Raw genomic sequence first — 20,610 nt, forward strand, 5'->3', positions numbered from 1 at the left:
GCACGAGGTATTTAACAGCTTAATTCGTGTTCCGCAAAGTACGGAAAAGTGCATGTATTTGTGGAACCAAAGTTTCAGACTGACATTATTGAATTCTACATGCTTAACTTAAAATACAAGAAACTAAGTGCAAAAAACGTTAGCGTCTTAAATTTTCTAGTTAAACTGCTTATACTTGTTGCAACACTTATAGCAAAACGATCACAGTGTGATTGTGCTTAACATATTTTATACTAACATGAAGTTTAAGTCTGATAAAGAGTGAACGCGTAGCCTTGTATTTCCTGACTCGTGAAACACTTCTGTTGCAGGTTTATATTGCTATGCATTTTTCTTTATAGTGCTAGCCTTTTGTGTCCTTCCTGTGTAGCTTTCTGGAGATAAGACTTTCCCTTTCCACCACGCTGTTAAACACCTCGTTCCAGGAAAAACCTAGATTTGGTAGAAGTTTGAGAATGGTAGTGAACTCTTGCTCTTACCAAATACCTATTAAAATCTCTTTTTCTTTTTGATAGGTGTCTGTAATTACACGACAGCAAAGGCTGACTGAATGTTTCTTAAAATAAATCACTAACAATGCACAGACGATCTAAGAATATAAATGCTCCCCTGGAAGTTAAAGAAAATGAGAGTAGATATACTGAAGAGAAGGAAGAGGCCTCTTCCCCTGATCTGTCCAAAGACCAGAAGATTTGCAAAGTGACTAAATCAAAAGTCATAAAGGCATCCAAGAAGGAGAATTTAAGTGATGGGAATCAGGCACAGTTGCAAAAATGCACCCTGAAGTACACCAAAGGCCTCGAGAGAGAATCATACCACAACAAGGAGGATGTTGTTAGCTGTCAGTTTACTGAATGCTTTTTTGATACTCTAAAAGGGGATATGATTGGTGAACCTTCCTTGCCTTTGAACAGTAAGGAAAATTTTTCAAGAAGTAGACCTATTTCTTTGGGGGATGAATGCTACTTGACACCTAGTAGGGACAAAGCAGAAGAAAAATCTGATTGTGGAATATCAGAGAAACAGAGGAAAAAACCTGTTGATTTTGCAACTGTAACAATTGCTCAATTTGGGATTACTCAAGAAAGTTTTACTAAACGATCTATAGGTAAGGCTGCAGTGACTAATGATTGTGTCCTTCTCAGAGGGACATCTGGAGGTCATCTAGTCCAACGTCTTATCAAGAGCTTCAATTTAGGTCAGGTTCAGGTTGTCTGGCTGAGTTTGAATATATCCAAGGATAAGACTGTGATAGGATGTTGCTTTAATTCCCTATTTAACTTTTTTCTGTCCAGATTGATTAGGTGTCAGTGAGTTTCACAAGGGAGTAGTAAGACAAATTCTGCAAGTATTGGTAGACAGTTCCTTAACTAGCAATTGAAAAACTAAAAGAAAGACAGCTCCTCATGTGGTATATAGTTTAGTTAAATATTAACTTGCTTTTAGGAAGTTAATTTGCTTTTGCTCAGGAAGGTTTCTTGACTTCAGGAGCTAACTTCGGATGTTTTCATAAATAGCATAAATCACTCTTAAAAAGAAAAAAAAATTACCATTTTAAAGCTGTAGGTATTCTTACAAAAAAAAAATCTTTTTTTTTTCCTCTCCTGTCCCCATTTCAGGGAAGTCTCCAACTTCATTAAAATTTAGACGAAGATCAGCAATTGGAGTACGGGGGTCACCAGAACATAACACCCTTATTCGATACCTTGCCCAACAGAGAAGCAACAGGCAAAAAGAAGCTTTTACACAGGTGAGAGTCTTTCTCAGTTTAGTTCCCCCCAGGAATCAACATATACTGGCAGAAAGAGAAGGCAAGTCTCAGGAAGAAGCCAGTAGAAGGAATAACCATGGCCTTAATTTTGTTGACTTCCCTTGGACACCTTACTTTAGAATAAGGGGTTGGTTGGAATACAGGTTGGTTTGTGTAGAGTCTGGACTCTTTTCTCCATGTCTAGCTTGCTCATATATTTTAACTTTTGTTTACCATAACCTTTACTTTCCTGCATTTGCCATGCTTGATTTTTGGCTAATTAAAGTATTGATAGTTCAAAGTGAAGTAAATACTAGCATAAGTAACTTGTTTTTTAATCAGACTTGTTCTTAACTCAAACTAGGATAGACTGTCAGAAGACAAATTGTGGATATGGTCTAGATGGACAGGTTATGAAAGGCAGTAAAACTGAACAGATTTCTTGATACAGTTCCTTTTTTGCATATTTTTACCATACAACTAAAATTGCAGCCAGATTAAATACAAGATTGGCTTCTTCTCTGAGTTTGTTTTATGCCAAAGAACAAATACAAGGTAATAAAGCCCATGTCATCCTGGGAAAAAAAAAGTCTCATGAAGTTAATTTTATTTTAGCAGGTTAGTGCTTTTAAACATGAAAATGTCAGGTCGTTGAAGGACAAAATAGATGCCTTTCAAACATCTTTTAAATCAGTACAAGAAGCTGAAGGGGAGACTGGCTTCTCTGGACTGTCACAAGTGGATGATGCTTCCCAGGAAGCAGGTTCTTGTAAGTTGATTATATTTCTGATCAATGGTTTATCTTAAACATTAGGTCTTCCTTTAGGCCAAAAAGTACAAAACTACAAACACTTAATATAAAACAAAAAAAAATTTCCTTTATAAGGGTTGGCACAGTTTTTTTGTGTTTGGTTTGAGGTTTTTTATTTGTTTAAACCTATCTTATTTCTTAGTGCATCCTGAATAGTGGTTTCTCAGAATAATTCCCGAAGAACAATGAAGACTAGTATTTTTTGTGACTGTTTTCTTAGTTTTACTTTCTAGATTTATACCCTTTAATTTACTTTTCACTAAGCATTAGTGTTTTCACACTTTTTCCATGAAACTGGGAATGGTTTTTATGACAACTGGTTTTAGCTGTTGAACTGTTATATCTCTTGATCGTGATGTGCAAACTTTTATTTAATAACTTTTAAGTGCAGTAATTTTAGAAATCATGTTACATTACTGTGGTGTTAACATCCTTATGTCTTAATTAAAATAGTAAGTATTGCAAAAGCAAGTCAGAGCAGTACTGTGTGAACTTTGAGAAGTGGTAGTGTAAAGCAAACTACAGTGCTTTACTTCTCTGATACTGGTGGTTCTTAACATTTGTATGAAAAGAGTGCTTTGTTTTTGAAGATTTGGTGATGTTATTTTCAAAGTAGAACAAAAAAAAAAGCATGTGTTTTTCTTTTTCCTAACTAGAAAATTACTTAGCTTTTTGAATCTCACCATCCTTTTGGTGAAGAAACACAAAAAGAGCATTCATTGAAAAATCTGAAGTTTGTCCTTGTGGTTTGTTGTTCGGTTTTTGTTTTGTTTTTAATTGATGCAGCTCAGGACAAAGTACTTTTTACAAAAGAGTGGAACCTGGATCAGTGGAGTGAAAAGTTCATGTCAGACAACAGTGGAGCTGATTTGAAAGAAAATTTAAGACAAAATTTAACCAACAGCAGTAAGTCTGATACCAAGATAAGCACTATCTTGTCTTCACACCAAGATGTGACTATCACTGAACCTGCTGCTGCTGTTTCAAAGGTACTTATATAAGTGTGGGCAAAGAACATGGGGAAAACAAATAGTACAGCAAATCTCTCTTGCAGGAATTTTAAGTCTTATTATGACAAGTCAAGGGAAGCAAAATCTGGCATTGGACACTGATCCTTTTGGACTGACAGTGAATATAGGCTAACCTCAGATACCTGCTGCTGGCTCCTCTGAGGCTGCGCTCAGTTTTCTTTTACATGCAAATACTCAATGTGGATGCTATAAGCTGTTCTAGTCAATAGGATTATCCTTTTTCTGATAATCACATGGAAAAGCTTATTTTATTCTATTAATAAAATTTAAATATGTCTTAATTCTTTTGAATCAGCTGTAACTATGTGAGATGTCAGATTCACAAATCTGGCAAATACAGCTTCTTCCAGATGTCAAAACCAACTTTACTGATCATTGGGATGACTTCGAATGCAATTTTTAATCCTCACCTTTTATCTGTTCGGCAGTTATTTCATATTCCATTAAAAAAAAAAAAAAAAAGATGTACTTGTATACAGATGGAGAAATTAATTTGTCTTCTGTATAAATATCTCTAGCGATCCTTTTATTAGTGTCTTATATAAAAACAGTGAAGATGGGGGCCGTTTTGCTAGGTGTGTCCTCTGATGCTGCTGGACCTAGCAGCTTCCGAGTTGTAAAACAGCTTTGATAGTGTAACAGTTGTATGGAGGTTAGGAAGAAACTTCCTAAATTAGTGATTAAAATATACAGGTTTTTCATTCCATCTTCTTTTCGTTTCTGATGTCTAATCCTTTTAAGCATTTAGCCTTAGTGTTTTGGGAAAATAAATTAACTGAAGTAGTGGATGATTGGGAGAACTCTGAAATCCTTGGCTATGGGATTAAAAAAATCTGTAGTTCATGCTATTTTAAAAGGCAGCATTTGCAAGTAGTTACATCACCACCACTCCCCCACCTTTGAATATTGAGATTGATTTGAAAAACTTCAGTGTCCCCTGTTCTTTTTTAATTAAAAGGTTCAGCAACCAGGTGAAAAATATTTTCTACTCTGTTCAACAACAGTTCAATCAGTTGAGGATTGAGAAACCTCAGTATTATTCTTCTGTGTTGATTGCAGTTGATACTTGTGATGCTAATAAATAATCACTTGAAGCAACACTTTGAAAAGTATCCTTCATAGATATTACAAACGAGTAATGAGGACAGAGGCAAAACAGATTTATGTCAAGTGCTTCACAAAAAACTCAGCAGGTTATATTTTTTTATTTCTTTATCATGTTGTCTGGGTGTATATATAAATAGATGAGATATCTATATATAATCTTGTAACTTTTTTGCTAGGAATGGGCTTATGAACAACACAGTCCTATTGAGTCGGAGGCTGTTCTAATGAGAGATATCTTAGAAACAGGCCATGGTAAGAGGATTCATCACTATTATAATATTTGTTATATTCTTATTAGAAAGTAAAAATACTTAGAATATTTGTAAAGAAATGTTTCACAAGCAGTCAACCCATGTTTGTCATCTTGTCTACAATTTATAAAGCCATAGAAACCTGGTATAACTTTGACATAAAGGCTGATGGGGGAACAAAAAAAAAGAAGTACTGCAAGTAATGATCTGTTCAAGTGCTGCTGCAGAGGAGGCTCAAGTCCCAGTTTAAAAACAGAATTCAGAGCTTGTTCAGTATAGCATTAAACTTTTTTTTACTTAAGCACAGTTCATGGGAAGGAAATAGCTTTTATGAGAGGAGCTGAAATATTTGGAAGGTGGGGTAGGGCCTCTTGGGTGGTATGTTAGCAATTTGATTCTGGTAGAAAAAGCAAGCTCAAACTGAGACACAGGCTGGGAATAATTGTTTAGAGTTTCCCCGCATTTTGTTAGTCAGGCCATTTTTAGGGAAAAGTATAGTTGAGTAGTTCATGCCTGTGAAGGAGAGAGGGGATGTTAATGTAAGAGTCCCTCTCTGTACACTAGAGAATACTCCCCCTCCCCCCCCCAATTTACATGGATGAAAGAGAAATCCTTATGCAAAATGTCTTTTCCTTCATGCAGTGCTCCCTTTTTACTTTTGTATGTTTTGTAAATTTATCAAAATATGAAATGTAAATGTGGCACAATAGTAGGAGAAATTTAGAAAGAAATGGATTTTTTTGAGGTGCTAGGTGATGTAGATGCACAGAATCTATAGAGATGTGTACATTTATAATTCATGTTGCTAATACTAAAGTCTTCTCAATTTTACTTCAGTCTTTAATTGTCATTCTCTGTCTACTTGCTCTAAAGACTTCAGTTCTGACCACATCACTAAAGATGTTAGAGGTAATGTTATATCAGATCTAAGCAGAAAGAAAGTTGGTTTTGTGGAACAACGGAGCCTGGAAATATTTGATGAAAGCAAGCCACCTATCACACCACTGCAAACGGGAAATATTTCATTAAATGAACATACACAGAGTGGCTCACATCTGCGATCTGTATTAAAGAAAACGCCAATAAAACAACTAATGGATAGCATGAAGGTTGGTTAACTGACTTATATGGAGGTACTAATGCTAAGGATGAACTTTTGCAGTCATTATTGAACTACCAGAAGTTGAATCATGGTTAAAGATACTTTTTGAGCGATTGACACGCATCGGAAATAATTTAATGCTATCAATGGATATCTATTTGCTGTTTGGTCATCTTGGAAGCTTTATTTGAAGCTTTCATGTTATGAGAAGATCCATATGTATGTTGTTGAGTTATATTCATTTAGAAAACAAGTAGGTTTTTTAAACAATAGGACTTATTAAATGTTGCTTACAGAAAAAGTTATTTTCACTTTTGATTTGAACAAGGACAATATTTTAATTAAATGGTATTGAATAGATGGTTGTATCACTTAAATTTGATAGGAATACTCGAATGATGCAGTTGACAGAGGAGGAGGTGAATCTTTCACAGTCTCCAATTGTGCAAAAATCTTTGAAGCATTGCAAACAGGTCAGATTCCCCTTTTGTTTTTTAAATAGGCAGAGTATTATGTGGGACCATAAGGTTTTGCCTTCTTACTAAATCTGAAGAATGATATGCACTAACCATGACTGAAGTAGCTTATGAGTGGCATCCTACTGCGTGAAGTGGAAAATAAGATTGCCAAGGAAAATAATGTCTGTTAAAAAAAAAATAGAAAAAACCACACCAAAACTAAAGAAATCCATTAATACCAGAATAGAATCACCTATTTTTCAAGAAATTTTACGCTTGTCAACTGGAACTTGTGGAATAGCTAGTCATTTCTAGTCTTCTATTTTCTTTCTTCTTTAATTCTTGATACTGTAATAAAGCTACACTGAAAATTCTGGTTGAATCCACAGGACATGTAAAGGTGCTATTTTGCTGCTTGGTTGGGGGGGTGATTTTTAAGAGAATGTTAAGACCCATAAAAAGATCTTGAAAAGATTCTGCTCTATTAAAGTTCCAAGTTCACTAAGCAGTCTATCTATTTTACTACAATAGAGAAAACTGAAAGACATAACTCTGAAAAGCCAAAGAAGAAAAGAGTTACTTTTGGAGAAGTTCTAAGTCCAGAAATATTTGACGAAACTTTGCCTGCAAATACTCCATTGCGCAAAGGAGCAACGCCAGTCCGTCATCCAGGACTACAAAGTAATAGCCCTTTTGCAAGGTTAAGTCTCATTGAAGAACCATTATCCCAGCCAAACTTTGGCTGCAGTGATGTAAGTTTTTTGTTGTGGTTTTTTTTTTTTTTTAAGCTATAAAAACAGCCTCTTAGTCTCCGTGAATGTTCAATTTTTGTTTAAGTTTTTCCTTGGTCTGCTTGGTTTTGAAAAGAAATTGCTAAAATATTAAAATACAGTCTGCTTGAAGCATTAGAATGACATTGAGAACGTTTTCTTTTGCTTTATGAATTCTAAATAGCATTTTGGCCTGTAGAGCTATGTTTAAAGTTGAGTACTGGTAGCACATGAAATGTTTTTGTCTTGGCTTATTCATATACTTTTGATACTGTATTTCTTTTTGCCATATATAGCAAATGAGCTGCTGCATTTTTTTAAGGGGAAAAAAAAAAAAATCACCTGGCTGTTCCAAACACTAATGGACAAAGTGTTTTTCAGTATATATCTGGTATAGTATATTGCTAAAAAAATTAACTTTTTTTTTTAAAGGAATGCGTTGAGCCTCTTCAAGAGTTAGCGGAAGGTTCTGTTGCTGCAGAAGACCTCTTACCTGTTGAAAATGCAGAAGGTAACCCCCACTTGTGTTTTTGTCATTAGGTAATGCATCTTTCTGTACCTGAAAATTGAGAGATGACAGGGTGGTTTTGCTTGTTTGCTTTTATACAGGGGATATATTTCAATTATGCTAAAATTTAAATGCTCTTGCTTTCTACTAAAGGTCTTTGCAGTAGCTGCAATGTTTACCTGTTGTTTAGGTTAACTGAATGTTATTTGACCTTTTGGTATTTTTCTGTGAAAGTGACTGATATAATTAGACTTGCTGCTTTAAGTAACTGGGCTTATTATCTTGATTCTGATATTGTAATTCTGATGTTTTTAAAATAGCAAGCAAGACAACAGCTACAAAAAAAATTGAAAGGGGGTTGTGCATGTGTGTCTGAAAGCTGTGTAAGCGCTAATTATTTTCTTATGAAATCCTCACAAGTTATGTTTTCCTCTGTTTGTAAAGCAACCTGTTAAATATTTTTTTTATCTTGCCATGTTTGATAGTCTTTTATGCAGAAAATGTTACTCAAGACTAAGATGACTAAACACGCTGTGCATAATGTTAGAAAAATTTCCTCAAAAGGTGATTAACTTTTTGTGTTGCAACTGAATCAGTATTATTATTTTATTCACATATAATAGCAGAAACTGATAAATCTGACATCGTAACAACTCGTTCTTCTACTAAAAGAAAGGTAAGTTGCTTTAGTGATGATGTTTGATTTTTTTTTTTTCCCTTTTTCTTTTTTTTTTTTTTTTAAACTTCAGGCAGAATTGTTATCTTCTATAACTCCTGCTGCTTATAAGAGTTTTTACAGCCTCAGGTATAAGGATTGTATATATCCAGGTATATGGAAATATCTCATGGTAGTGCAGGTAATTGTCTTAAGGAAATCTCATTTTTGAGTGAAACTGGTTTTCCAGTTATTAAAAACATTTTTAGTTATAGCCTGATACTTAAATTTACTATTTCTATTGAATTTTCCAGGAACTTTCCCAAATAGTCTGACAAAATTTAGAAGAGATTTATTCATAGACTTTCATTCATAGGATCAGGGGCTTCACTCATGGGAATCTAAAAAGTTATAATCACAGAAAATTGAGGAGAATGGAAACAAAGTTTTCTGTCTAATTTTTCTATTTGGTTTAATTTCTTTGAGATATAGGAACATGAGATAGAGGCTAATAAAGTAAAGTTTATTCTGCAACTTGTGACGACTTTCAGTACCACTGAAAATGTGGTTGTGTTCCTAAGTCCAGTGCTAAAGATCTTCAGTCTTGTTAACCTTTTTGTCTGCTAGCCATAAGGCAGGCAGAATATCATACGTGTATCTGTTCTGGTTGCTGGAATTTTAAGGTGCATAGAATTTATTGTACAACAATTTCTGTAAGAAGTGCTTTCAGACTTTAGTGTTGTACAGTTCTAGTGTGCTTTATTGGAGGGAGAAGGCAAAAAAAAAAAAAAGAAAAAAGTAACCCATCTTCTCTGAAAGAAATAGCTGAAGATGAAAATTTACTCTTTTTCCCATTAGAATGTCCTTTTTGTACAAATAGAACTATATTGTACTGTGTGAAGAGACTGGCTCTATAAATCTTAATTTCCAACTGTGTCTAGCTCTTATGACCGCATATATGAAATAACAGAGACTAATTACAATGTGATTCTGATGACTGTTGGACTGTGGTGTATTTTTAAAAAAAGCAAGCGTATGCATGTGCACATACACATCCACCCCAACAACATAAAATTTGTGTTCCTCAACAGTGTAGCACCGTTTCAGAGGGGACTGATTTTAGCATCTCAAGAGCCACAAATACTAAGAATGCTAAAGATACTAGAAATCCAAGAAAGAACAAGTTTCAAAAGCAAAAGAATATAACCACATCTGCTGCCAAAAAGACACAGGTAAGTGACAGGCCACTGCAGTTGGTGAATACTGCCTTTATTTCTCTATCCAAGTGTCTCTTCCTTCTTGTGTGTTTTACGTGATCATTTTGATCTTTGTAGGAAAGATTTTCTAAAGGGTGTTTTGTTTCCTATTGCTGCCAATAGTCTCCTCTTAATGCCTATGTTGTTTTCCTACACTTACTGCCACACCTCTTTTTCTTGCTTGTTAAGGCTGACTAGCAGGGTTTAAGTACTTCCAGGGCAAAAGGGATACTTTATGGAGGTGAAGCAGGGGTGGTGTCGCTTTTCAGACTTCAGGGACAGAAAATGAGTTTATGGTTCTTCTCTCACCACGTGTATGCAGTGGTAGTTCTTCAAACTTGCCCAGTTATATGCTAGTTAAGTATTGTAAAGGTATGAGACTTCTAAAAGATTTTTGCTTTCATGTATTGGAAGGGAAAGCACATATTCCTTTTCAAACTAAGCATGAATGAAGAATCTGTAGTTTTGAGCTGAAAGAGTAATTTCTTTGACTTCTAGATTTGGTTAAATGAAACAAAAATCACATCTCATGTTTGAGAAGTAATTCTTCTTTGCTTTGAGTTTTTAGATTAATGTGGAGATGGCAGAACGAGTGGAACCTTCATTTTAGGGGAAACAATTGTTATGCATCAAAATCCAGTAATGGTGTCACTTACTTGTTGGAAAATATTGTAATTACATTGTGCTCTATTCAGTCTTCTCAATCTCTTCAGAAAATAAAACATACAAGCTATGGGAAAAGAAGAAAGAAAAAAGTAAAAAAATCTTTATATGGGGAAAGAGAAATGGCTTCTAAAAAACCGCTTCTCAGCCCTATCCCTGAAATTCCAGAGGTTTTCTCTTCTGCCTCATCTCCAAAGTCACCAAAGGCAAATGCATTTTTTTCAGGTAATGTGTTCTTTAGTTTTGTTTTGCCTTGCTCCTTCTGTTGCTTCTAATTTTTTATTTCAACAGTTATATAAAGAAACTGTTGATAGTTATCTTGAGTTCTGTGCATAGGTAAAGAGCCCAGTATACATTTTTTACTTTTAATAAGTAAATAATAAAAAATAAGTAATTCTGTAACAGTAGAGTCCAGAGGATCTAATAGATCAATGATCTCCAACTGGATAAAGGTAATTCTTGTTGGACTCCAGTGTAAAGCTGACAAAAAAAAGCCTCTCTGTACTTTGACTGGATAATGGTATTTTCATAGTCCTTAAAACTGGTAAGTTGGGCACGAATAGTTAAGTGATGTGCAGTAGCTTTCTGGTTTTTGGTTTTGGTGTTTGTGGGGGGTTTTTTTGTTTTTGTTTTACACTGGTTATCTGGAATGGTTGTTCAAAAGGTTACTTCTATATAAGTAAATACTATAAAGCTTTTATTGTAATATTTTAAAAAAGATTTTGTACATTCACAAGTAAAGTTGAGTAATTTTAATTCTAAGTGCTTATTATTCTAATTCAGAGGACATATTTTTAGATAATACCAAATCCAGGAATGCTCACAAGGATGTTCAGCAGAAGCTAGTGGCTGAAGGAATGAAAGCAAAAAACATCCGTGCGGTTCATATGTATTCAAGCCCTAACGGCCCGGACATTGTAGAAGCCAGCAGCTCCAATGATACAGTGTTTCAGGGGTCAGATGGTGATCCGAAGTCTCTTTCTGGCATTGATCTTAAGGTAACTGAAATGCTGAAGGATACTGCTAGAAAATAAGTCAGATTTGTGCTTGATGTTGTTGGATCAAAAAGGTAATGTTTCGGGGGAAGAAAAAACCTAACTCTAAGAGTGATTGAACATTGGAACAGGCTGCCTGGAGAGGCCATGGGATCTCCATCCTTGGAAGAAGGTATTCAGAACTCAGCTGAACAAGGCCTCACGCAGCATGAGTTTGGCTCCACATTGGAGCAGATTCCAACATACAGAATTCTATATGTTGGTTGGTTGGGGTTTTTTGAGAATGACTAGACCTGGTGAGGAAAACAGTAGCAGTTGTTTAGTTGTCAGCTGTTTGAAATGAGCTTTTTGTGGATTACCTTTTGCCTATATTTAAAAAAAAAAAAAAATTTTTTTTTTTCCCAGTTTTCAAATATTGTGCCAGATGCAAAGTGTGTTTTTGATACATCTGACTATTTCCAGCGAGATAAAGAGACTGCATGTGTAAAAGAGGCAAAAGAAAGTGATTCCTTGATAAAACCCAAGAAATTACAAGGAAATCTCCTAAATAAGGCAGAGCGGCTAACTGGGCTAGAATTTCTGGAACAACAGGACACTAGTGTACATGAGGGTGCCCGAAGAACTCGGTGTCCACAAAAAGATTCTGTAAGAGGTAGTCCATCAAGAAGAAGAATAAGAATTAGTGCCATCTATTTTCCTCCTGTTGAAAAATTGGAAATAACGGGAAACAACCTTCCAGTTTCTTCTTTTAATGTGGAAGAAGTCTTATCTGCTCCTCAGCTAAAAAATGACTCCTTAGAGCCTTTTAGGAGAAAGAGTGAGAACAGTGGCGAAAAGAGAGTGAGGCGCAGCATGAGATTACATAAAGATGCAGAAATTGAAGGACTTGCATGGATTGAAGTACCCAGTGAGATTCAGAAGAACCCTCCTCTGCTGGCTTCTGCTTGCAAAATCAGGAGAACAATAAGCACATCCATCCTTACAGAATCTGAGAATATTCACCATAGAGAACAAAATCTCATCCAGTTTTCAGCACCAGGGAAGGAGAACAATGACTCTGTTCATCTTGCTGGCGGTCCTTCCAAAAGATGGAGGAGGAAAAGCACGTGTGTATCCACGCCTCAAGAAACAAGAACTTCGTCTCAGACCCCGAAAAGGAGCATAACAAATTCTGTATATAGGAAGGACAGAACTAGCCAAAAACACTCTGAAGAAGTAGAAATACCTCTTGAAAATAACTCTAACATTTAGCAAGGTCTCAGCTACCTCTGATTTTCTAAAGTGAAGGTCAGTATTAGGTTCCTGTGTTCTCTCTCTTAAGTGCTGTTTTGTTCCCTCTCCCACTTATATTTCCCTACTTATTATTTCCTTATTCATTTTCTGATTAACTTAGAACTGATTTTCCTTGTCTTGATGCCTAAAATGCTTGAAGATCAGAACCGCGTGGAAGACCTAGCTTGGCTTAGAGCGTTGGTCTGGTAGACAGTCATGGCAGGTAATCAAGAGGATAAAAAATTTTTCTCCCATGATGAACTGAATTTGACATCACCTCTTTATTGTAGTCTACATCCTTGCTTACGTGTTTTCATACTTTAGTGCTGTCTGTAGAGCGATAGCAATTAAACACTGTTAATATTATAAAGAACTCGACAAAGACCAACTTTCTCTGCAACACCAAGTTCAGTCATTTCAGGAAGGCAAAGATTCATTTTTCTCAGCAGGATTGCTCTAGGGGCTAGTGAATTTTGTTGCAATATACAGCAGTATGACAATATACAAAATTTAAATAATGTTTATGCATCATTTGTATGCATGTTATCACAGTCTGGGATTTTCTTGTGTTTAGATGAATATGTTTACAGTTGTGGTACCTGCACAGTAGTGGAGGATTTTTGCCCTTGAATCTTAGTGATTGTTAGACTGGATGTGTTTAGTAGACCATCTTGCTACATTTGCTCCACTCTCAAATGTGAGAAGTTGCTCATGGAGTCATATCAACAAACGTGTGAGACGCTCAGCTGTTTTAAGTAAAGAGGAACAAATTTGATAGTTCAAAAACATGATCTGTGGTGACAAGTTACTTTTTAGACAATTGGGAGTTGATACTAATCCATATTTTGCTGATAGGGCTCTTTCCTTTTTTTGAAAGAACAGGATTCAAACGCAAGATTTTGTTATATTTTTGAAGTCTAATTGAAGGACATAAAAAGTGAATTTGTATTTGGTAGTTAAACCATGATGTTGTAAAGTATGCCCTTTCAGCTAGAATTGCTTGAAGTGTTGATATTTCCCATATGCTTGATCGTTCCTTATAAATTGCTTTTGAAATCTGCATGAATTTTCTTCCAGATTTCAAAAATATCCTAAAAAACCCCTTGAGATTCTCTGCAAATAAGAAGGAAATCACTTCTGGCTTGAAAGGGAGGAGTAGAAGGCGGGGAAGCTGTTACCATCTTCTGAAAAGACTTTGCTTTACCTTCTGGGCACAAGCCAGGGGTAGAGTTCCTATAAGTAAGACTAAATTTTGTGTTAGAAAGAGTTAATACATTCTGCTTCTCTGGTGTGAAGGTTGGTCTTTTAAAAAAAAAAAAAAAAGCTTTTAAATCTTTATTGTATGTAACATTAATTTTAAAAAATTAAATTGGCTAAGGAAAGTGAAACATTCATCATACAATAAAGCTGTACTTCATTCCTGGACACTTCCAATCTTCGGTGTATGTGTACTAAATAACAGTGCATATTATTCAGTAGTTGACCTGTCATCCTACTGTTTTCATTCTTCTAGTTTGAACAATGTAATAAAAAGTGATGACTGTAGGTGGTCTACTTAAACATTTGCTGTTGCTTTCATTTTTCATACTGTTCTGTTTCAGCCCTAGTGAAATACCTGTGCCAGCTTGAAGGAAATAGCTTTCTGTTGAAAATGATCTCTTCTGTGACCTTGTTTTTAACATTATTGATGTGGAATAAAATACTTTATGTACTTGGCTGCTTTTATAAAGCTTAAAAGCAAACAGAACACTTTCATTTTTATGCATGTTTTACTTTTCTCTACAGACCTCATCAGTTTTTCCCAAGACAAGAATTCCTAAGGCAACTTGAAGGAAACTTCACTACTTAAATACTGTTCATCTTATGCTGCTTCAGAAACGTTACTGAAGCTATTAAAACAGTCTCCTTGATTGTTTTATTTTGGGGTTTGCTTTTGTGTCACAATGAAAATTTTAGGTTTGGAAACAGAATGGCAATAGTTACTTGGGTTGAATCTTGTGATAGCAGTATGTTGGCTTACCAGGAGAGGGCAGTCTGACATGAGTTTTTATGGTTGTAACTGAATTTGAAAATAATATCATAATGTGCAAAATCTTTGAAGAGATACTAGCTAAGGTTAAAATCTAAAGCTCCTTGAGATTAAAACTAATAATAGCTGCAACTTCTAACATTCAACAAAAATCAAAACAGCAACTGAACTATGCACTGAAATTAATCTGGAAAAGTGAAACACTTATGCACTGTATTCAGATATTACTTTATATATAGAAATCACATTGCATTCTTAAACAGTTGCAGCTGAGACATTAGGGTTTACCGTACAGGTTTTAGATATCAAATCTAGCAGCGAGTGAAACCTTTGGAGACTGCGGGTGTAGGATACTGAACACCAGACTTGAATAGTCAGGTCAAGTAAAGAGTTGTCCTGGAGGAAGAAGTAATAAACTAGTATGTATGATACTAGAGGGCTTAATCTAAAATGCTGCCTAGAATGTGCTTTTTGTGATGTTGCTGTCCTATGCATCAGTCACAGCAGCACTAGAAGAGGTTTCCTTTGAAACCTTCCTTGAGGTTTCTTGAGTGGATAGGCTAAGTGCACTTTAGATGTGAAGTGTAAGTAAAGTCAGAAATAGAAGAGCAAGGGTAAGGAGAAGAAAACAAAGCTTGGATTTTCCTCCTGGCACAGCTTGGTTGAAAAGGCTTGTTAGGGATTATATGTAGATGCTTGATGGCAGTTTGCATGGCTTGCAGCTACAGAGAAATAAAGAGATTGCAGTTAACGGGACTTAATCTGGAGAGGTCTTGAGAGGAGACAAGTCTTCAATTATGCAGAAGGTTGTTGTAAGGGAGAGGGGGGTAATAATCTGTTCTCCATATCTGTACTGAATGGGACAAGAAATAATGTGTTTAAATTAGAGAAAAATGTCTCTGTTAAACATTAAGAAAAAGTTCCAGCAGCAGAGATAGTTGAGCATGGGAATACATTGCCTCGGGAAGTTGTGGAATCTCCATCACTGGAGGCTTTTAAGAACAGATTAAACAAATATCTGTCAGGAATGACATATGATCCTTCCTAGGGGTAAGGATAGGTCCTGGATGGCCTCTTGAGGTCTCTTCTGGCTGTGTTTTCTGATTGCTCGAGATTAGGGTTGCAAGAGGTGATTTGGGACTTGCCTAATAGTTAAGACCTGAGATAGAATCTGTCTCGGAATAGGGAGCGAGAGAATTGCTAACACTGGGGGCTGTTTAGCATGGGAAGGAACTGGGGAATTTGGGAGAGGGCTCTTCATGCAAGGCTAGCAAAATGGTCTTAGTACTTTAAACATTCAGTCTCATGTGACTCGCTGCTCTTCCTCAGAAGAGTATCTCTGTAGACTCCTGAAATGGTGTAACCTACAACTTGGTGGCCGTGCTGTTTATACCGGAAGTGCGAACAGCAGAGTGAACAATGCTGTTCCATTTTCAGATTTGCTTTTCTAAAATTGAGTTAACATTAAATTTTGAATCACCAGCACCTTTGCTATCCCTATTCAATCAACAGAAGAACTTTCTGAAGTGGTCTTTTGTCTTCATTGCCATGTTGGGGTGTAGAAAGGTATACTTTTAAAAGAAAGATATACTGTGTGTGAGTGCAGACAGGTGTCAAGATATTTTGAGTTTGTGGTTCTAGTTTTCGGCTGTTAATTACAGCGCTATCTGGAGTAGATTTTAATGGTGTTGTGTCACATTAGGTTAGCTTAGTCACTCTAATACAACCAGAAAAGTCCTTGGACAGAAGAATGCACAAAGTCAGCAGTGTAAAACTGAGTCGTGTTTTTGTTTGATCAGTGAAGCATCACTACGCAGTGTGTTCGACTGGGTAGTCGGCTGGTGCAGTCTCCCAGTGTGAAGGCTAGCCTTTGTAGCCTTCAATTTAAGTCACTGTTTCAACTTTTTTTGTGCAGTACTGAGCTCCATGTCAGTTTGTGTATTATAGTGGCATCTAAATAAATCTGTGGTGTTAGCCACACCTCTCATTTACTCTCCCTACTCTTCTAAAGGGAGGCTTTTTCTCTCTTTAGAGTGTTGTTATAAAGATTACTTTGTGTTTAAAAGTACTTCACTAACGTTAAGTGCTGTATTGTATAGACTTTAAATGGCTTCAAGTATGGTAATAGCTAGCACTAAGTGTATATTGCTGAATAATTGCATTTAGCAGATTGCCATGTAATTATCATGCTTTGACTGACATAGAGGATAAGTGGTGGGTCCTAGAAAGACTGATTATTTTGCCACTCTGTAATTATGATGTCGTTAATAAGTAAGAATAATTACATATCACTTTTGCTTGCACTATCCTATGAAATGCAGTCTTGATACATTTTCATATAGCTGAGTATCTGACAACTAGCAGTAAGGAGTATTTCACAGTTGGAATGTCTTCACTTAAACTTGCTTAATGTTAGTGAGCTGAAGATACAAAGAGCAACAATACTTGAATTTTTCACAAGTTTTAAAGGGAAGGTGTTAGGAATTATTTTATGCTGATATTTTGCCATAATTAAGATGCATATAAGTGACAAAGGTGGAGGTGATGTGACCAAGTTTTCTCACATGTGAGTTAACGGAAGTAAAATAGTTTTCTCAACCTGACACTCATGATAAGCAGGGGAAAGAAAATAACAAGAATAGTATATGTCTGGGTTTTTTTTTTTTTTAACTTCAAAATAATCAACTGTAAATAAAGCTTCATCTAGTCGTCAGCTTATTTTTCTCTACTTGCTTCTGACTAATTGGGCAATAGAAGGGGATACTGAAACACCTGAGGGTTGCATATAAATTTCACTATTGGTGTTCATCTAGTCTAGTTGCTGTTTAGAAATGTACTAAAATGTTTGTGCTCTACTCTTCCTCCTTCTCACTCCAAATCCTCTAGCACTCTTATAGTTCACTTAGAGCTGGATAGACTTTAGTGATGGACTGATCTATGCACAAGGAAGCAAACAGAAAAGCATTGTTAGATCTATGTATAAGTCAATGGAGAGAGGAGAAAAAAAAAAAGCCATTGAAGTGTGCCAAGTATAGCTTAAGCATACAGGAACAGGAGTGGGAAGTGAAAGAAATTTCATTTTCAAGCTGCTTACAGGTAGGTAAGCAATGGAAATAAATCTAAAAACAAACTGTAAAGTGTAGTTGTGGGTATTCCTTCAAATTGCATGTTTTTAAAATCAGGAGGTAAACAGTGCAAATCAAAATGTTTTAACTTGAAATAAGGTAAGGTCTAATTTCACTGTATCCCAGTGGAAAAGATGAAGTTGTGCCTGTGACTTATAGACAAGAAGGCTAATGTATTAGTTTTGTAATTAAGTCCTGTAAATTGTGCATAACAGAGCAATTAACTACTTTAACCAAGCTTTGGAGGGGGAAGGAGAAAAACCTGTGTGCGCTGGGAATGAGGGCATGGAACATATTCCCTAACTCAAACCTGAAAAACCTGGTGTTAGTCTTGGGTTATTTCCAGTGACCCCTTGACTCCCATCTTCCTGCCCCCTGCACAGATTTGGAACTGGTCAGCCATATTTGTTTTTGGAAGGGAGAGGAGACAGATATAATGAATGGCTTTTATTGTGCAATATTTCAAAACCTTTTTGACTGCATTCGGATGGGATGGAAAATGTTCTACCCTGCGCTGCAGCCAAAATAAACAAAACATATTCCCTAAACCTGGATGTGTGTTTCACTCAAACTGGCAGTAGTTAGAGCTCTACTCTTAAACAAGAATTTAGTTTGACAATTTTTAGGCCTTGTTCAGCTGAATGTAACAGCCAAAGAAAATACTTGGAAAAAAATTAAATAATACACATATTTACAGCTTGCAGGTGGCATTAATTTTTGTGGTTCATAGTTTTTAGAATCCCTGTAACTATAGTTAGTTGGGCTATATTGTAGATTTTTAAAAAATATTCTTAATTGTCTTTTTTTTTTAAATTAGTTTTTTTTATGAGAATAGTCATTCTGAAGGAAAATACATTTTATGTAGCTCCCTGATGGGTGATAAATAGTTGTGATTCAAGGCTTTAAAAGTTTAGGGTCTACCAAGAAACTGAAAATTCTACAAACGCAAGACCCAGCAAACTAGCAGTAAAACCTCTTGACAGAAGCCTGCTATGGACTGGCTTCCAACTCCACTAAAGTTTAGTTTAAATACCCTCTTTAATGGTGCAGGCTTACTGCTGTTTTTTAGCATTGCCAATCAGTTCAGTGAAGACGTACTGTGTAACCAAGATAATTCATGTTGTGCAACATGTTTTATTGTCTGAACAACCATATTTATTATTAATAATAATAACAACTTTTAATTTAATCACCTATGCCCAGAAGCCTCTGAGTATTGTTAACAATGAAGGACTAAAACTAAATTATCAAAACAGACACCATGCCTGGACAACCCCCACCCCGCAAACAAATCTTTTATTCCTCACAACCCCACCGTACAAGAAAAAATCCCTTTGAACCAATAACATGCAAAACTTTTAATGCTTTTAAGTAGATAAATGAGCCTCTTTTTTTTTTTAAAAAAATCATTATGATTAAATCATTAAAGATTACAAACAAGGGATCACGAAGTCTGAAGAGAAGTTGCAAGAACAAGCAGTGATCATTCCTCGAAAGCCCTAAATATGTAGTAAACTAAACAAGCTAGGAATCAGAAAACTGGGGTTTTTGTTCCCTCTGTGGTCTGGGTTTGGTTTTGTGCTGTTCTCGAATTAAGTTGTTACTCAGTTTCCTTGGTCTGTGTCTTTCATTTATTTGCCAGCACTTGTAACATCAGGGTGAAAAATATGGATCTAATATCACCATCCATTAAATCAACTGAGTTATACTGAAGATACTTTTGAAGCCACGCTTCACTCCTTCATAAATAACCTGCCTATCTCATACAAATGTTTGGACAAACAAATGCACTTAGTTCATGGTTAGAAGGTCAGTAATGCTGAGTTTTGGTAGTAAATAATATTCACTAATGCAAATCTATTAAGGTTGTGAGGGAATTGATGTTTGAACTGTGACTTGGATATGTTGAGTATCCTCGTGTGTGCTATTGAGGAAAAAGTAGTTGTGTGGGTACAAATATTAATGATGAATAAAAAGGTCATTTTACTCTCCCCTCAAGAAAAAATCCTATGTACCCGTGGTATGTTTTGCAAGGAAAGCTTTGTAAGGTTTATATAAGGAGTAGGTAATGTACATGTAGCTTACCTTAATGCTAAGCATTACATAATACAAGCTATGGAATATAAGCCTCAAATGTTCACTTTATGTTTGTCTTTTGCATCTCTCCCACTGCTCGCTTCTCACAGTAGATAGAGGTCTATTGTACCTTGTTGAGTTTTCCTGCATTGCTGTGTTCCACTGCCTCGGGTTTGGAGCGTGCTGCCTTCTGGTCTGCCTCACTTATCTGGCTTCTGTCTTCCCAATACTTCCTCCTCTTGCTTAATACACCGGTGTCTGGCTCTTGCCAGTCACAAAAATGACAAGTAGGTTCACAGAGTGGTGATCCAAAAAGGGAAGCAAAGCAGTTGGTAGCACAGAGAATGTATGCAAATGCAAGATATTGCGAGTTAAGCAAATTAAAGCATTGCTGCCAGGAACTTTCTAATGCTTGGCATAGTGCCTCTTAATAGAGGCACAAAAAGCCTCAGTCACAGCCAGATCTGTGGTGTTAAGTGCCTTGGAATTGCACCTTTGTATAAGAGTTAAAGAAAATGATAAGGCTATAGGCAGAATTAAATATGTGGTTTCATACTGACACACAGAATAGCCAAAGCCTTAAATTGTTCCTCTTTTATTAGCAAAGAAAATTTCTTTTTTCTCATTCCACTGAGGATCAGCAAGGGCTAGGGACTTGGGGTGGTACTTGAGGAGAAGTCTTAAACTAAATCCTAAAACTTTCCGTTTCCATATTTTTAGCCTGCCTTTCTTCTGCTTTCAGTATTGAATG

General features: G+C 35.9%; 1 protein-coding gene across 1 annotated transcript; it reads left to right on the top strand.

The window, feature by feature from the left end:
• The first annotated feature begins 576 nt into the window (after window positions 1–576).
• Window positions 577–12,608, top strand: CDCA2 (cell division cycle associated 2). The gene is made up of 14 exons (XM_009579055.1): window positions 577–1,108; window positions 1,620–1,750; window positions 2,366–2,519; window positions 3,348–3,550; window positions 4,876–4,951; window positions 5,824–6,059; window positions 6,438–6,525; window positions 7,042–7,262; window positions 7,713–7,791; window positions 8,412–8,464; window positions 9,535–9,675; window positions 10,413–10,587; window positions 11,146–11,360; window positions 11,763–12,608. Exons 1-14 carry the CDS (start codon window positions 577–579, stop codon window positions 12,606–12,608), a joined length of 3,150 nt encoding a protein of 1,049 aa, XP_009577350.1.
• The last annotated feature ends 8,002 nt before the right edge of the window (window positions 12,609–20,610 follow it).

This window comes from Fulmarus glacialis, unplaced genomic scaffold (genome assembly GCF_000690835.1).
Source record: "Fulmarus glacialis isolate BGI_N327 unplaced genomic scaffold, ASM69083v1 scaffold44935, whole genome shotgun sequence".
Taxonomy (NCBI): domain Eukaryota; kingdom Metazoa; phylum Chordata; class Aves; order Procellariiformes; family Procellariidae; genus Fulmarus; species Fulmarus glacialis.